Source organism: Vipera berus (genome assembly GCF_964194415.1).
Source record: "Vipera berus genome assembly, chromosome: 13".
Lineage (NCBI taxonomy): Eukaryota > Metazoa > Chordata > Lepidosauria > Squamata > Viperidae > Vipera > Vipera berus.
The window spans coordinates 18,792,523-18,810,699 of NC_138216.1; the positions used below are offsets into that span (position 1 = coordinate 18,792,523).

General features: G+C 49.1%; 1 protein-coding gene across 2 annotated transcripts in view; it reads left to right on the forward strand.

Annotated features, from left to right (window-relative positions):
* The window catches only part of IL21R (interleukin 21 receptor), a 29,819-nt gene extending 14,011 nt beyond the window's left edge, over window positions 1–15,808 (forward strand). For both annotated transcript variants that reach the window (XM_081338164.1, XM_081338165.1), the window contains exons 2-9: window positions 5,056–5,147; window positions 7,217–7,331; window positions 7,654–7,850; window positions 8,443–8,597; window positions 9,100–9,271; window positions 9,569–9,659; window positions 10,110–10,194; window positions 14,455–15,808. In XM_081338164.1, coding sequence (XP_081194290.1) covers window positions 5,102–5,147; window positions 7,217–7,331; window positions 7,654–7,850; window positions 8,443–8,597; window positions 9,100–9,271; window positions 9,569–9,659; window positions 10,110–10,194; window positions 14,455–15,273 — 1,680 coding nt within the window. In that variant the 5' untranslated portion in view covers window positions 5,056–5,101 and the 3' untranslated portion in view covers window positions 15,274–15,808. The remainder of the gene's footprint in view (window positions 1–5,055; window positions 5,148–7,216; window positions 7,332–7,653; window positions 7,851–8,442; window positions 8,598–9,099; window positions 9,272–9,568; window positions 9,660–10,109; window positions 10,195–14,454) is intronic.
* Window positions 15,809–18,177: the final 2,369 nt, after the last annotated feature.

Consider the following 18,177-nt stretch of genomic DNA (forward strand, 5'->3'; position numbering starts at 1 on the left):
CTCTTGGTGATTCTCTGGGCCTGGTCTCTCCACGTCTTCCGATCTTGCATTATTTCTTTGATTTTTTCTATGCTTCGGCCAGTGTCAGCCTTCATGGTATCCAGCTACCTTTTTTTTATTGCCTACCTTCCTTTTACTGCGAACTCTTCCAGGCATAATTGCTTTCTCCAGTGATCCAGCCGAGTACAATTTTCAAACCATATCAGCATTTATTTAATTGCCGTGGCAGCCAGCTCACCCTTTAATTAGCTTATTAATCAGAAGGTTATGTTCTTTGTCAAGTGGTTTGATAAAATCAAGGTATGATATTCTAAGGAAGTTACCAGATTGAACAGTCAGATAATGTTAGTTTGGCAAGTCTTGTTTTTGATAAATGTGTGCTCGCTTCTGGTAATTACTGTGTGGTTTTAAAGCTTCTTAAGTTCCAAGTCTCCATGACCTGCTGTACAATGTTGCCAAGTACTAACTCAAACTGAGTGCCCTGGTGGTAATTTGTGGGTTTTCCTGTCCCACTCTTGAAAGTCGGAGCCACATTTTCTTTTCTCCACCTCCCTGGCAGTCTTGCTGTGATTCATGTCTTATCAAATGGTTGGGGGGCACTGTTTTAGCCCATCCCCTGCTTAAGTAGGAGACCCTTGACCAGTGGTTCTCAACCTTTTTTTCACCATGAACCCCCTTTAAATACTTTGGTGCCCACAGACCATGGCCATGGACCACCAAGATTTAACTCAAGATTTAAATCATAACATTTCTTCAAGCCTTTGCAGACCCTCTGTGACCGCATTGCGAAACCCACCCACCCCCCAGTACTTCACGGACCATAGTTGAGAACCACTGTCCCAGGCCATTTCAGACAAATGGCTGTCCAGTCTCTTCTTAAAAACCTCCAGTGATGGAGCACCAACAACCTCTTGAGGCAAGTTGTTCCACTGGTTAATTGTTCTCACTTTCAATTCTCCCACCTAGCAACTATGGTATACTAACCCCCAAAGCAATCCTAAAGCCTCCACATTGATTGTCATATCTTACCCTTTTCTCTCTGAAACCCATGGTTATGCCTCTGACTTCAATTCTGTAGGTTCATTAATCTCGTCCCTAACTTGGAGGGTTTTAGTCCAGCCCCCCCCCCCCAGGCAGGGATCCTCTAGCGACAGAGCACCACAACTCCAGGAAGGGGTCTGCTTTAACTTAAGTATATGATGCTTAAGTTGTCAACCTTGACACAACAGCTTCAGATGATGTGTTACCAAATTATATGACATTCAGCAGTTACTAAAATGTACATTGGTCCCAACTACAGTAGTAAATTATCCCATATGCAAATGCATCAAGGTTGCAGCAAGGTTCCCATTGCCCCTTAGAAAAGATCAACCATCATCCTAGTCTCACTTTAGATTTTCTCTTGAAGACAAACTCATTCCAAGTCAGCCCCACTACACAACTTCCCCTGCAGCATCTTTTACTCTTCCAGAGTTCCCATCAAACAACTCATGCAGGCATGTCTCTCAATCTGGGTGGCTGACCACAGTGATCCAGCAAAGATGCTTCTACATCTTACAACTGAATGCAAATGAACTCTCGACAACATAAAAAGCCCTCAGAATGGTTGAGGTATACTTTCTGAGGCAATTCTTCAAGTAGCTGCTGACAAGACCACAGTTGTCTTTAATCTGAACAAAACAGGGGACGTAAAATCCCAGATCTGTCTATTTCTCACCACGATTCAACTTACTGAAATAGACGTTATATTAGTGAACCATCTCTGCTGAACATCTGTGGTCATATGTGAGGCACAACTGGACAGAGGGCCTGCTGTCCTGGCCCTGGAAACCATTAATATTTGTTTGCCACCAGAGGGTGGTCAGCTTGCATCCAGTGCTGCTCTAAAAAGGAGCAGCCTCTCTTGGGGAGGGTTTCCTGCATCTGCGGTCACTGCCACTGATTCCTGGGCTCGACCCAACAAGATGAGGCAATCCCCATCCCAGTAACTCCAGAGTGGCCACACCAACCCATCATTTTCTCTGTTCCAGGGGGCACAGAATTACCCAGAATGCTTGCTGCTCCGTTCCCCCCTCCGGTCTCCCACAGCATTCCCTGCCTCTCACGGCTTGGAGGATTCAAGGGTTTCACTGAGGATATCGCCAAAATTCTAAGAACAACTAACTTTCCGTTTATCCCCTGGGAAGATTGCAGTGCCAAAGGCTTTGCTTTCCACAGCAAAGGCTCCGTCCATCCGCAAGGAGGGGCTGCTGTTCCCTGAGTGTTTTCAACTCTCCTGGCCGGCCATTCACAAGGGTCAAAGGGCTCACCTACAGAGGTTTCTTCCCAACAATCCCAGTATTTCCCATTCCGATGGCCAAAAGTCTGTGTTTTCTCAACCTTTGCAACAGCATTTTTAAGACTGCAAAATCACTCTCCCTCTTAGATACAAATAGTCCTTACTTAGCGCCAACAACTGGAACCAGAAGCTCTGCGCTAAGTGCCACAGGGCCTAAGCGAATCACATGACCATGAGACACAATATCTTTTCCTATTCAGTCATTAAGCAAGTCACTGCTGGTCATTAAGTGAATTGAGCTCTTTCCTTCATGGGAAGGAACCGTATCTGCTTTCTCCCATCTTCTGGGGCCTCACCAGTCCTCCAGAAGTGCTCAGAGATAACCAAAAGCTCACCGTGGCTTGTTTTTTTTCAGTATCCAACCAGCCTGGGGGGAGTTAGCTAACTGCCCTTTACCCTCTCCTTCTCCAACCAATACCTGCCACATCCTCCTTCCACTAGTGGGACAACCACGGAGAGCTGGAGTTTCGCTTGCTTCCTAAGAAATGTAAACTATGAGTTGAACTTTCCGCCTTTTCACTCTTATAACTTTTTCACTCATTTCACTTTTCGCTTCATAACAGTCTGACAGCCTCTTTGCCTTTTCTTTCATGTCTCGTAGATGCCAAAATTCCGTTTTATTTTCCCCTTGGTTTGAACATTTCTGTGCAGGAGCCTCTTTGATAATCCCTGCAGTTTCTGACTGCTGCCTCGGATCCTCCTCTCCTTGGAAATTTGTGTGTGTGTGTGTGTGTACACACACACACACACACACACACACACACATGTCCTTTTCCTTTTCAGATGCAACTAGTCCTGTGTGTGTCACACTAGCTTCCCACTTAGAACATAAGGCAGTTGCTCCCTCAATATTTTATTTCCCATTTTTCTTGGCCATCCTTTTTTCTTTCAGTATTTTAAACCATTGGATCTGACATTTCTTCATTAAAGTTGATCAGAGCTGCTGTTCTGAAATCCAATATTCAAGACTGTTCCTTCTTTCCTTGTTATGATGAGTTCCAGGGTGTTTTCGTAATATTCGAATTACGTTCAATCAGCTTGGCTCTTGTTAAAGATTAGGGCAGGCATTCTTGTTTCCTTTCACACCTTTTGACACATGAAAATGTCCACAAGAGAGGATAGAAATTGGCTAACTTCTCTCTTAGCAGAGTTAGATTCCCAGGTAATCTAGCGGCCACTGAAATAGTCCACGATCATTACTGCAATACTGCTGGGTCCTCACCCTCATCTTGTTCGGCAGCCTGGGGCTTAAGGGAAACTCAGGAGTATCCTACAAGATGGACAGGTCAAGCCCCAGCAGGCAAGGTGGGAAACTTAGTCACAACAAAATCAAGGCATTCTCTCTGATGAACAGAACAGAATATTTTATTTGGCCAAGTGTGATTAGACACACAAGGAATTTGTCTCCCGCGCATAAGCTCTTGTGTACATGAAAAACAACAAAGTAATAATAATCATAATGATACCAATAAGAGAAGAAAGTGGAAGAAATGAGGATAATAATAATAATAATAATAATAATAATAATAATAATAATAATAATAATAATAATAATAATAATAATAATAATAATAATAGATATACCACATGGGTAAATATACTTAGACATAAGATACTATTGTGGGAATTAGGTGTTCAACAAGATAACTGTCAAGGTTCCAACTGATGGAACCAAATGAATCAGAACTCCGAGGCATGAGATTTCCTCAAAGAACATGTTTATTGGATATATAATGTCAGCACGGTCAAATGTGAAACCAAATCTAACCCCCCCTCCCCAAAAGGTTCAGGGTAATTCAATGTAATAGTTCCCTCCCTTCTATTTAGCTATAAATAGAGCCTTGGTGGAGCAGTGGGCTAATGCCTCCTTAAGTAACACCAGCTGCCTGCAATTAGTGCAGGTTCGAGTCCCACCAGGCTCAAGGTTGACTCAGCCTTCCATCTTTCCGAGGTAGGTAAAATGAGGACCCAGATTGTTGGGGGCAATTAAGCTGACTTTGTAAAAATGCCGCAGGCATATACATAGAAGCAGGCATATACATAGAATGAAGGCTATTGCTAAGCACATTGATTTGTGCTTCCTAGATTGTAAGCCGCCCTGAGTCTTCGGAGAAGGGCGGGATATACATGGGATTAAAAAAAAAATCACATTCTCCAGTAGAACTACTTGGCAAGCTTTCTAACAGAACGTCCTTCCTTCATGATGTGGGAATGACCTTGGTTCCCACAGGATCCATTCACGTTCAGACTAGCAGAAATACCTCATCCTCCCCCTCCCTTTCTTGTGGCAACCTAGAATGACAAAGATGGCTGCAGCCAGGTTTGTTATAGAGTTGACAATAACAAGTGAAAAGAAGATTATGGAAAATTCCAAATAGTCCTGGATGAAATTCTATCCTCTTAGGACAGAAGGATTTGGTTCCATCAACACTGAAAAACCATCTGAAATTCTGCATAGGTGGCCAGGATCAGTAATGTGCTGTACTTACTTTGTCTGATTTTGAGGCCTTGGGCTTCCTCTAGGTTGATGGGATGGCAGGCTGGCTAAGAAAATGTTTGCAAGCTTGGTTCTCTGCTTTGAGTTGGAAAATAGCTCTTTCCCTGAAATACAAGAGCCTCTGCTGACCATCGAGAGGCCTGCATCTGGGGGCCCATAAGGCTCGTGCCCTGCCTCCTGACTTGCCACCACGACTAACCTCTAATGTTTTTTGACCAAGACGCAGAAGAAGCCAGTGAACCAGTGCTAATAGGAGGAAGAAGAGGATGTGGCTGAGCCAGATGGCTGTGTTGTTGATTCTCCTTCAGCACGGTAAGTTGCCTTTGTAATCTGTCTCTACATTTTGAGGGCATGTTCTAGCAACACACTTGTGTTATCCAGAGTGACCTACAGCTACAAACACCTGCCTAGAGGACAACTCCCATTGCCCAAGGAGTCTGGGATACCCAGTTTCACTTATCAGAGCCGCACAGTTCTCCCTTCCAGCTGAGCACAAAATGAAAACCCAGAGCTACACTTCAGGGTAACACCTTATATCCAGGATCCAAGTCTATGTTTGGGGAGGAGGTCTGGATTTCTCCCCCCATCTCTACAGCTGTCCAAAATGTTTCTGTCTGACCTGCTCCAAAATCAGGTTTAATGCACATCAATTACCGCTGATGAGTTTGACCACGGTGGCATTGCAGGTGGGCAAGGGCTCTTCCATATGGCACTAGGAATGACTCTTGCATGTCAGGCCAACCATCACGTAGGAAGCCTTGCCTTGGGAAGCAGCTCTGTTGCCGTGGGACTCCTCAGAGCTAACCAGAGAGACGCTGTCCTGGCCGCCCCCTGCACCAGCAGCAGCAAAGGTGAAGCGAGGGTTGGGCTTAGTGGGCCAAAGGGACGGGTCTAGCTCTATCCAAACAACCAGCAGGCACTTCACTTTTTGGGGTCCACCCGCTTCCTTCCACGCCCCAAAGCATCCTGACTGCACAGCACAGGACCCAGCAGAGGACTTGCATGCTGAGGTATCTGCAATGCAACAGGTGGGGAAAAGCTCTTCCAACCTACAATGGGTGGACAGATGCACAATTTTGTGTACTCACAAGCAAATCCCATGCAGGTTACACCACCAGTCACTAAGGTGCTTCAAACCACCCCTGCGTGTGCGTACAAGAAAAATGATATTTGTATCTTTGCTGGTTTGTGTATCTTTGCCCCCATTTGTCTCTTCTCCATTCTGCTGCTCCCCTGTGCGATTTGCAAATCAAAAGCCTGGTGCAGTCCAGAGGGAAGGCCAAAGGAAATTGTGTGGGGAAAGTTTCTGTAAATGTTTTAATACCACACTAGTGGTATGTTTCGGTTGTAATTTAAGACTGATTGAAACATAAAGCTGCTGCTACTGTGTAATTGTGGCAGACGCCATGCACCCATTTGCCCAAAGAGGCAGAAGGACATGGCAAACAATCTCTCCCCCCCGCCAGATGTGCAAATGGAAAAAGAGGAAAGCCTGATGCTCTTTCCTGCCTTTTCTCCACCTCACCTGCAACCTCAGGGACCATTGTGGGCCAGATCTGACTCTAGGTTCTGACTCAGGTCACCTTTTCCAATAACCATCCGAGTCAGAAGATCATTTAAAATAAATTATTAGAGTACTCTGATAAAGTGGGATCTCCCTATGAAAAGGGGAACTGGGAAAATGGATTACGTACACTTTTGTAGATAGTACAACAAAGGACTTCAAAGCAAAAGCTAATTGGTTTAGAAATAGTCATCTGTCCAATTACATCACAAGAATTAAACATCCAATAATATGTGAGAATAGCCATAGAAAAGAGCATTGTATTCCAAATACAAGTAAAAGAAACATTTGGAAAGGAAAAAGATCAAAATGGGTAGGGGGACGGTACATTCTCAGCGCTTCCCAAGGTTGGGCACGACTGTTTTCTTTGTTCACGGAGGTGAGAACAGCTGCAAATGAAACTGCCATCCACAACGTATCCCATGCTCTCCGGCCACTCCGGGTTTCTGAAAGAGAGGCTTTGACTTGAAGGTTCAGGCTTATGGCAAACTATTCACAATACAAATTTAAAATACAAGAAAACCCAAGTTAGTTATCTAGTGCAATAGTACTACAAAAACCATGTCTCAAGTATTACAAAGTCCATCCTCTGTGGCCCTCAGGATGCTACCTTTTCATTGCTGGTGCCTTTCTGCAGGTGCCCCACCCGGCTCCCTGATTCTCAACAAAAAGGGCTTCCAGGACAGAGCAGGAGACCCACCTGCTGCTGAGTGGGAGGGGGGGGCTCAGAGATGGGAGGGGGTCAGACTGAGCCTTCTTGGCCTTTGGGAGACCTGGGGCACCACAACTGACGTGGCAGCATCTCGCTTCTGCACAGCTTCTGCGTGCCAGGAGCTCACCTGCTTCGCGGACTACATCCAGAAGCTGGAATGCACGTGGGGAGGCAGTCTCAGCCCAGCTCACAGGGCCCTCTACAACCTCACTGCAAATTGGTAGGTATGAGGAGGAGGTGCTGTGCCCCCCAGCCCCCCCCCCCCGTGCCTTGGGCTTCTCTGTCCATTCAAAACAAGGAGATGGAGCCTCAGCTCCAGTCACCAACTCCAGGCTCAGGGGGGTGGGGGGCTGAAGCTGCTCTCCTGTTGCGAGGGAGGCTCTTCGTGGGGGAGGTTGGGGGGGTTGCAATCAAGCGCTTCAGCCAGAAATCCTCCTGGGAGGGATCAGGCATCTCACTCCCCGTTCCCCTTCTGCATGCCCTCCACGGACCCTGGGAAGCAACCCCTTTGCTGGACCTCGTGAGACGTTTGCTTTTCCCAGGGACTGTGGAGATGGCGGGAGCTGCTCCTTCGGCCTTACCGCCAGCAACGCCACCCATGCGCACTATGCCTGCTTCTCAGAGCAGAAGCTGTGCTTAGCCACCAACATCTTTGAGGTCAGCATCGCCACCGCTCTTGTGCAGGACCCTTCAGGGCTGCCCCAGGCCTGCAAGAAGACGTTCCTGTTCCAGACTCACAGTGAGTACAACTCAAGACCTGCGCTAGAACTCCCGGGCAGGCACGAGAGTCAGCAGCTGGTCGCAGCTGGACAGAGAGACCCCGGGGGGCATCGTCCAGTGCTGCTTTCCTTGGGATACTTTTTTTCTCCGTGATGCCTTCCTCCCCAGAGCCTCAGGAAGCCTCCAGCTGCTCCTTGCTTCCCCTGGATTTCCTCTCCCTGGGAGGGAGGGGGGGAGGGAACACAGGACTTGGTGGCATTTGCAGTGAACAAGTGGAGCACTGAGGCTCAAGGCCACGCACAGGTTTTCTACACAACACATGCAGAGACAAGGCTGTAAAGAGCAAGAAGAGACCAGAAAACAAATTCTTCTTTAATGTGTCCCTAAAAACCAGCTTCAGCAACGGCCTAAGAGCAAACGCTGAAGCGACGTTTGTCTCTTGTTGCTCCAGAACAAAGCAAACCAAGGGCTTGGGGGCTTTGGGGAGAGAAAGCTAAACCGAGGGTTACCCCTTCAGTTCTCTGGGCCACCTTAAGTCTGCCCACTTGTGTGCGGGGGGGGGGGCTGCCTCCGTCTCTGGGGTATTCCAGTCTGGCTCCTCCCCTTCCCAGTTAAGCCACATCCGCCAATCCACCTGGCTGCAGCTGCAACCTCTACCGGCTACAACCTTTCTTGGGAGACCAGATACCTGGACCAAGAGTACCACCTCTTGAATGGCAACCTGCAGTATGAGTTGCAGTACAAGAAAAAAGGTCACCCTTGGCAGGTGAGGAGGCAGAGCAGAGGGGGGGGAGTTCGAGGGATGGGGGCTGTCGCCATTCTGGCAAATAAAACAGAGCGGCTCTGAGATTCGAGAACAAGGCTGAGCATTTCTGCTGCCCCCCCCCCAGCAAGCCATCATCTTATGGTAGCTCAGGAGGAGCCGCTTTGGCTGGCATCTTCCTAACCTCCTTGGCAGAGTGGGTAGAGACTAGTTGGGGGGGGCTGCTTTGAAAAAACTCAAGAAATAATCTCTGAGGCTTAATCAAAGTCAGGGTTATCTGGAACATCTCCTTGGGCAATTTTTGGCATGGTTGGGTATCCACCACCTCTCCCCCCCAAAGGGAAAGGGAAATCCCCCCAGAGACTGTTTCCCAAGGACAATTCTGGGCTATTCACTGGCCTGCCGGAAGAGACGGGCAACGGCCAGTCTGCAGGTCTCTTTGGGGGGCTCAGCTGGGATAGAGATGCGTCCCCCCCCCAGGACTTCCTCCTTTTCCCCTGTGCAGAGGCAGAGCCAGAAATCCCTCCTGCAAGACCTACACAGCTTGCAGCTTCTGCCGCAGGAGTTGGAGCAGAACACCGAGTACGAGTTCCAGGTGCGGTCAAAGCCGGCCTCTTCATACCAGGGAACGTGGAGTGACTGGAGCCCCCTCGCCTCCCTCAAGACCGCACACCAGGGTGAGCCCCCACACCCTCCTCTGCCTTCCAGGAGGGTGGTGGGGACCGGCAGTCCAGGCACGCCCTCCTGACCCCAAGCACCTTCTTTGGGCTCTTTTGCCAGCCAGGGCAGCCTGGCTTCTCCTGAGTTACCCAGTTATCTTCACAGTCCTGAGAACTCACAAGAGTGAAGGGCCTGCCCCACAACTACATCCTGACCCCCAACTCGGCTTCCGGGGCCTTCCTCAGCAGCAGGCTTTCTGTACCGGCTGATCAAGATTGGGTGACCAAACTGACTCTTTCCCCTTCCTTCTTTAGTCTCGGAGCGTGGCAGAGGCCAATGGCCGGAGGTCTTGCTGGGAATCACCTTCATTGCTGCCATCGTGGCCTTCCTGGTGTGGCACCAGAGGTGAGTGACATGGCCAGGGAAGCCACACAGGAGACGTCTTGGCCAGGCCATGGAGCTGCAAGCTCTTCCACGTCTCCTTCCACTGCAAGGTTTCCCCCCCCCCAAAAAAAAGTGTGTTTTTCATCTAGTACCATCCAAGCCAGCATCAGCAGTATGAGCTGGTGTGCTTTGCTTCTGTGAGCATCTCAAGGGGACAACGGCAGAGGCCGGGTCCAGAGAATCACCAGGAGTATCCCAGAGCACAGATAAGCTCCTTGTTGTCTCAAGTTGGAGTGGGAGAATAACCTAGTCTGTCTTTCCAGGCAAAGACCCCCAGTTCAAGACTCCTTTGGGTTGGGGGACTTGAGAAACAAAAGTTGCTACACAACTCAGGAATGTGACTCCTGTTTAGCACTTGCCCATTAGCAGGTGGGACAACATCTGGTGACCGGCCTGTCTTTCTCCTTGCAGGTTGTGGAAGAAGCTGGACTGTTTCACCCCCAGCCCAGCCCCCTTCTTCCAGCCCCTCTACCTGAGCCACAATGGAGACTTCAAGGTAAGAGCCGGTTCCTTGCCGGTTACTAACCAAAGTAATTTGCAGGGAGGGGAGGTCTCAACGGTCCAATTTGGCACATTCAACAAAAGAAACACCTGGCTCTTTAGAGCTACCAAGAGTAAAGGTTTATTGAAAGATCCATCTAGGCACAACACAAGCAAAATCAGTTCTGGGATTTTCCCATGAAAACTCCCATAGATAAAACCCCTTTTCCCCCTCCAGGCCACCCATAGTTCATAATTCACCCACCGAATTCAGTTCTTTTGTTGTGGGAAAGCAGTTCTGCGCCACTAACATATCTCATAACTTGGCCTTAGTGGATAACATTTCACCGGCAACTGCAGGCACTCATGCTTTCCATAGCCTACCCCCTCCCTAGGAATTCACCCCCCTCCCTTTTCTGTTTGGCAAAATGTGAGCTGGAATAAGGTGCAGGCAATGTTGGAGCCAAGTCACTTTTGACAGGAGGAGTGCAGTTGCAAGGGGTGCCTAGAGCACCCACGACTTCTGGCATCACAGCAGGGGCTCCCTGTGGCAAGGAGGGCAGACTGTGGGCAGCTCATGTGGCAGCTCAGAGTGGGCGAGAGGAATAGCACAGGTTGGTTTCTCTCCCCCTTCCTGCACCAGCCTATCCTGGCAGCCTGCCCTACACTGCCACACCATGGATTCCTCCATCACCCTCCGGCGGGCAGAGGAAAGCCTAAGTAGGCAGCCCTCTTGGCTGAAAAAGGGAAGCCATTTCCTGCCCAAAGACAGCCCCCCCCCCGCTGCCGCCATGTCAGCAGCCAGCTGAATCCCAGCAAGAGGTGCACCCAGTTCTCATCCTCTTCCCCTACATCACACATTGCAGTCCCTACCAACTCCCGACTGCCTGCGCAATGTACAGATGCTCCTCTGTCCCACATAAGCAAACTAAACACATGTGACATATATAAACAGCCGAGAGGCCTCTGCCTTCTTTGCTAGGGAATACTCGACACCAACACAAGTCTTCTAAGGCTAGCAAACTGAATCAATAACGTAACCTTACATCTTGTTGAGCTGCAATCTGCAACCTCCGTTTGAACAGAACACCGTTCCTGGCTGCCCTGCTCTTGAGAACTGAGGGATAAAGGAGCAGGGGGGAGGGGAATGGCTCAGGCCTAGGAAAGACTTGGGGAATTTTAGGCTGTTCCGGGATCCCTTTAATACCAGGGCTACCTTCAGTGGCCTTGCAAGATTCTTCTTCTCAAGAGGTCCACCTAGGCCTGAGCTGAACATGACCCAGCTTTTCTGTGCTGCCCCTCTCACTCACATACTCACATAACTGTGGTTTAGTGAGTTTATTAATATTCCCCAGCAATTCCCTTCACCAAAAGTCAGAGCTGTCTCAATTAAGCCCAGCCATGAGCAGGCCAAAATTAGTCCACAGAGCAATGGCTCAATAGTCCCCAAAGCAACTGAAAGTTGCTCAAATAAAATAGCTCCACCAGGCAAACTTAAATCCACACACCAGAGAGCTTGTGAGGCAAGAAAAGTCCAGAGTCTCCAAGGCACTAATCAATTCCAAACACAGTGGCAATTCAGAGCGAAGCAGGGAATATGATGGCCAAAACCACACAGCTAGAAAACAAACATGTTGTTCCCAGCAATGCCTCCATCTGTCTGCTGTGATAAATAGCCAGCTTTCTGGTGCAGCCCATCAAGATGGGCGGGGTCCTCTTCTCTCAAGTAGTCTGGCTGACCTCTACTGCTCCTGCCTTTTCTCTGCCCCACCTGTTCTCGGATCAGGTGCAGAAGGCAGGTCCTCCTCCTCTTCGCTGGCCCTCTGCCACTGCAAGCTTTCCCCAGCTGAAGCCTGCTCTAAGTCTTTTCTGGATGGCCATCTAGAGCCATCAATCAGTTCAGCTCCTGACATGCCAGGAATGGGATCATTCTCCACTGCGCTGACCTCTGAGGAGGAGTCTGGGGAGTCGTCCAAGAGAGACATCACACTTTCCCAGCTCTGCTTCCCCAGCATATCCCCCCATCTCATGGGGTGGGGGGTGTCTATGATAAGTCACTGTGGCCAACTCGCCACAGCCAACTTGCCGCAGTTAACTTGCTGCAGGACCACTCACCATGGCCAACTCGCTGTTGGACAAGAGTTTCATTAATATTGAAGCAATAGTGGAATCGAATCTTTAAAGAAAGGATGCCAAAGGAGGTACAAAATAAAATGTGAATGACAAAAATTAAAAAATTTTTTAAACATATTTTAAATAATTAAATTGAATTGTTAAATTGTCCCACAACAAGTTATCCCATTCTGCTCATCGAGAGGGGTGGAGGAGAATAGCAATGTCCAAAGACATTGTTCGGACTAAGCCTTCCGGTGGAGCTCCTCTGAGACTGAGCTATTGCTTCCCCACTGCTCTATCTTCTTGTTCTTGCTGGTGTTGTATTGGAGTGTGAACGCTGCCACCCACAATCTTCCCCACCCACCACTGCCCTGGCTGAGTGCAGGAATCCAAATTCGATTATCCCCAATAGAAGGCTGTCTCCAGTGGGACCCATCCAAAGAAGGCGAGTCCTTCCCTCTCCCATCATCCACCCACCGTCAAATTTCCTACCATTAGGAAGTTTTCCCCCCCTAAAGTTTATTTTTATTTATTTTTATTTTAATCCCATTTATATCCCGCCCTTTTCCCAAGACTCAGGGCAGCTTACAATTTAAGCACAAACCAATGTGCTTAGCTTTTGAGATTCATTTCTAACAAGATTTAGGCCTGAGTGGGCCACAGAAATCACCTTACTTCTATGGGCTGACCATTGCCAGAAGAGAGGGAGACAAGTGCAACCCTGCAACCTCTGGAGCTCTCAAGGGCTGAGAGTTCCGTCAACCATGCTGCTCAGCTCAGAGCAGGCAGAGCTGTTTGCAGGTCTCATTCTTGGGGGGGCTGACTGAGGGACGCTGGAGGATTTGTCTCCTCCAAAACATTTGGGATTTGAGCTTCACAGGATTCCACCTTGTTTCCTATGATGTTCAGCATCTCCACAAACACCCCAGTCATCTGGGGACTTAGATATGCTGCTAACCTGCAACTCTGATGTTTAGCACAGCTCCAAGCGAGTGCTGACACAATGGCAGAGTAGATGAGAACTAAGGAACTGATCATTCAAATACAACAAATGTCAGACCTGCCCCAGCTGGCTCATCAAGAAAGTAGGAAAGTAAGCAGGACACCAGAATACGAAGGGTGGACCTGACATGCTGCGCCCCTGAACAGCAATGTTAATCCTGCAAAACAAAACACAATAAAAGAGGGCTAAGAGGGTTAAGAGGTCTGTCCGGTTGTCCTTTTGATAATTAATGTGGCACCTGAGATATTGTTCCAAAACTTAGTTCATATGTTCGCACACACACCCCATTAGTTTGGGGGTGGTGATTGGAAGTAAGCCCTTGATCCATTCCAAGAAGGATTAGAAATGCTTGCCGGAACTTGGGAGTGAATTGCACCCCCCTATTGGAGATTATACATTACGGGGCTCCGTGCAGTTGATAGACATGCTGCCCAAAACCTTTGCCAGTGTACACGCCAGGGGAATTTTTTGGCGTGGGATAAAGTGTACCTGCTTGGAAAACAAATCAGTTATAACCCATATAACCGTATTTCCTGAGATTTCCGGGAGAGGGGTTGGGATTGGGAAACTGAAAGAATTGCTTTATGTTTTGTGCGGTACCTTTAGATTCCGCCTAATGTCAGACCTGCCCCAGCCGGTCCCTCAGGAAAATAAGACTCTTGAATCCGTTGAGTTGAATCAAAAGAACTTTTGCTGAGAGAAACTGGATGCAGTAAAGTCAGGCAGAATCTGAAGGTCCCGTGCAAAGCACAAAGCAATTCTTTTGGTTTCCCAATCCCAGCCCTCCAGACCAGTCCACTGGTGGCCACTGTGATGCCAAGAAGATGTTTTGAGAATGCTGAGGTGCTAGGCAGGTAACAGGTCACCCTCAGGGCGTGACGGTCTTGGAACCTGGCAAAAACTCGCTGAGAAGGAGTCCCTCCTGTCTCTGAAGATAGTCCCCTCCCTAAGTTCCAACTGAATAGCAGAAGCAGAAAAATCACAAGCATGGCATCCCCCCTCCCCCATCAGCACCATGGCAGGACAGCAGAGTATGATGGTGGACTGACAACAAAGTTATCTTGGCAGGTGGTTTGTGCCAGCAGCAATATACTCTGGAGCATCTACCTTCTTCCTCTAGATGTTGAACTACATGCATTTCTCTTCTTCTCTTCACAGAAATGGGTGGGTACCCCTTTCTCTGGAACAACCCTAGATGTCTTTGAGTGGGGCATAGTTGTGCCAGAGATATTTGGGATTGGACACAAGCGCCTTCTTCTGAGCTGTGCCGAGGGAGACTGGAAGGATGGGCAGAATGGGCAACCTCCAATGTCTGCCCCGCTCCTGCCAGAACTCTTGCAGGCCTCTGCCAAAGACTGCAGTGCCACATGGGAGCAGGGCTACGGCCACCTCTCCATTGACACAGTCACGGTGGCAGAGGAACTTGCAACCCGCTGCTCCCAGTGCAGCAGCGCCCACCCATGCTGGGCCCCGGAGGAGCTCCAGAAGGAGACAGGAACAAGCGAGAAGCAGACCTACCATGGCCTGCAGTTTGACAGCAGCAGCTCTGGCCTGGGCTCTGGGTGCTTGCTGCTGGAAAACAAGATGCCCCCGCAGGACTCCTTTCCCTCTGGGCCGGCCTCCTGGGCAAGCCAAGCCCCCTTTGGCTCTCCACCAGGAGGCCTGGAGGGATTCTTCGGCCTGCTGCCTGCCCCCTCGCTCCTTGGCCCCTGCCTCTCCGCCCCGGCCACAGGGGAAGGCCTCTTCTGCAGGGGACCCCCGTCTCCCGACTGGGATGTGGAAAGCGATCCAGTCAACGGCCTGGATCTGGACACCATGGACAGTGGCTTCGCAGACTGTGACTGCAGGAGCCCTGACGGTGGGGAGCTGGCAGCAATGCCAGGAGGTTGCAGTTGCCAGTCTGAGCCTGACCCTGTTGTGGGGGAACCTGAAAAAGAGGACTTCCTTCTGCCAAGATATGTCAAGCAGTGGGTGTAGTCCCGTGGCACTGAGGAGCTCAGGCTGGCTGGGCAGGATCTCTCCCAGTCCTTGCAGGATTCTTCTGCCCAGACCCATGCGGCGGTTGTCTCTTTCTTTGACCCATGCCAGAAGGTGCCCACCTTTCTTTTTGTGAAGACGTGTCGCTCTCTAGGCAATGCTAGAATGGAGGACGTGGGTCTTGGGGCATCAAAGACAAAAGGGGGAGGGAATGAGCTCAGCTCCAGGGATCCCAGCCTGCACCCAGGGGTGAATTGGGCCAGTCCTGCCTTGATTCTTCTTCCCTCCTTTACGGCAAGCTGCAGTTAGAGTGGCCTAGTTTGCTTCTACACAATGTTTAGTCGATAGAGGTGCTTGAAGAGTAAGGCTGACCTGCAAGAATCAGGGATTCCTACATGTGTGAATGTCTTGGGATTGAGGCTCGTGCCATGGGAGAGGCTGGTCTGGATTCCCTTCCTGCCAGGATTGATGCTTTCTTAGATCACTCAGATGGACACCAACCATTTACTAATTACAAATAAAAGCTTCAAGAATCCTTGTCCTTGGTTCCTGATGGCCTTAAAGCTCACAAAGTGATATGGATAGCCACAGGCTATGGAGGAGGAGGAGGAGGAGGAGGAGGAGGAGGAGGAGGAGGAGGAGGAGGAGGTGGTCACAATGCATTGTGCGATTGTCATTTGACCATACCATTGCAGCACACACCTCTGTTTTCCTTATGCAAGGATTTGGTCACTTAGTGTCATACACTGGAACAGAAGCATCATTCAACAAGAACAACTTGGATTTTTAAAAAGTAAACAGCTTGTTCTTTCCAACTCAGCAGAATGTTAGGAAAGAATGACATGAAAGGCTTTGGACCACCCTGAGGATACTAAACAGAAGGTGACCAGTGTTGGTGGGGAGGAAGAAGTGGTAAAGGACAGCTGAGTTTGAAAAGGGACAAATCAGACCAGGGGCTGAAGAAGAGATGATCCAGAAACACACACACACACACACACACACACACACACCTCATCTCAATGGAAGGAGCAGTGTCTCAACATTTTGACAATTGCTTCACTCTCAGCCTCTCCCATCCAGTCATGTGACTTGGAATGGTCTAGCACAGGGGTAGGCAACCTCGACTCTTTTATGACTCATGGACTTCAACTCCCAGAATTCCTGAGTCAGCTGAGGTTGCCTACCCCGGTCTAGCAGCCAGTCCTGAGCCCATTGTGCAGACAGGTACACTACCCCAACGTTGGGGTAGACATTACTACCACCAGATGGATTTGCAACTGGCTGACCAACTGCAAGCAGCATGTGGTCCTCAACAGAGCTACATCTACATGAAGGAAAAGCATGAAGTGGGGTACCTCAAGGTTCTGTTTTAAGCCCAGCACTCTTCAACATTTTCACACATGATCTAGATGAGGGGAATAGAAGGGAACCCATCAAATTTGCAGATAACACCAAGCTGGGGGCAATTGATAACTCTTCAGAAGAAGGATTTTGACAGACTTGAACACTGATTCCTATCCCAAAAAAATTCAGCAGTGAGAAAAGTAAGATCCTAGATAGAGGCAAGGAAAACCAAATACACAAGAACAGAACAGGTGGTACCTGACTCAACATTAGCAACTGTGAGAGGGATCTAGGAGTCTTAGCGGACAATTACTGCAGTGTGCTGCAGTTGTCAAAATGCTAATGCAGACCTAAGTTGCAGCAACAGAGGGATAACTGGTGTGCCAGTTGCGACCCTATCTGGACCGGGATGCCCTGTGTACAGTCACTCATGCGCTCGTGACCTCTCGGTTAGACTACTGCAATGCTCTGTACATGGGGCTGCCCTTGAGGACCACTCGGAGGCTTCAACTGGTGCAGAATGCGGCCGTGCGAGTTGTGATGGGGGTCTCCCGATACTCCCATGTAACACCTCTTCTCCGCGAGCTGCATTGGCTTCCAGTTGCCCTCCAGGTGAGATTCAAGGTGCTGGTGATTACCTATAAAGCCCTAAATGGCTTGGGTCCGGGATATCTGAGGGAGCACCTGCTGCCAGCATCAAGTTCCCTTCGTCCTGTGCGCTCCCACAGAGAGGGCCTCCTCAGGGTGCCGTCGGTCAGAGAGTGTCGGCTTGCGGCCCCCAGGGGGAGAGCATTCTCTGTGGGCGCGCCAGCCCTTTGGAATCATTACTGGTTGAGCTCCGGATGGCTCCCGACCTTCGCTCTTTCCGCCGTGATCTGAAAACCTATTTATTTGAACATGCTGGCCTGGTTTAAGGGTTTGGGGTATTTTTAATTATTTATTGTTAGGGCTTAATTAATTTTATTTTATTTTAACTTTTGTATGTAATGCTTTTATTGCCCTGTACACTGCCCTGAGTCCTTCGGGAGAAGGGCGGTATAGAAATTCAATTAATAAATAATAAATAAATAAAATAATTTTAAGATCACAAGGAGTGATATATATTGCACAGATGAGGCCATACTTGGAATACTGCATCCAATTCTGGTCACCATAATACAAAAAAAGATGTTGAGACCATAGAAAGCCGACACCTCCTGCACTGTCCCCTCACAGCATCCAAGGGGTCCCAGATTTGGAGCTGGGGGCTTGCACCATCCATGGCTGGAGGGATGCAAGTCAGGATTAGCCACACTTGTCAGAAGTTCTGGACACTTTCTGTAAGAAAATCACCCAAGCTCTGTTCAGACTAAACATCGTTTTTTGGGGAGGTGGGGTGAAGGTGGGAAGAACTGAGAAAAACCATGGAGAGAACTGACTAACATCAGTCACTGATGAAGGCTGCACCCAAGGCTGCAAAGCTGTGAGGAACAATCAATAGAGAATGAGGCAAAATGAGATGGTGCTTGGTTGGACTCCCACTCACTGGCTGGAAACAGGGAATCCCCTTTCTCTTCTTCC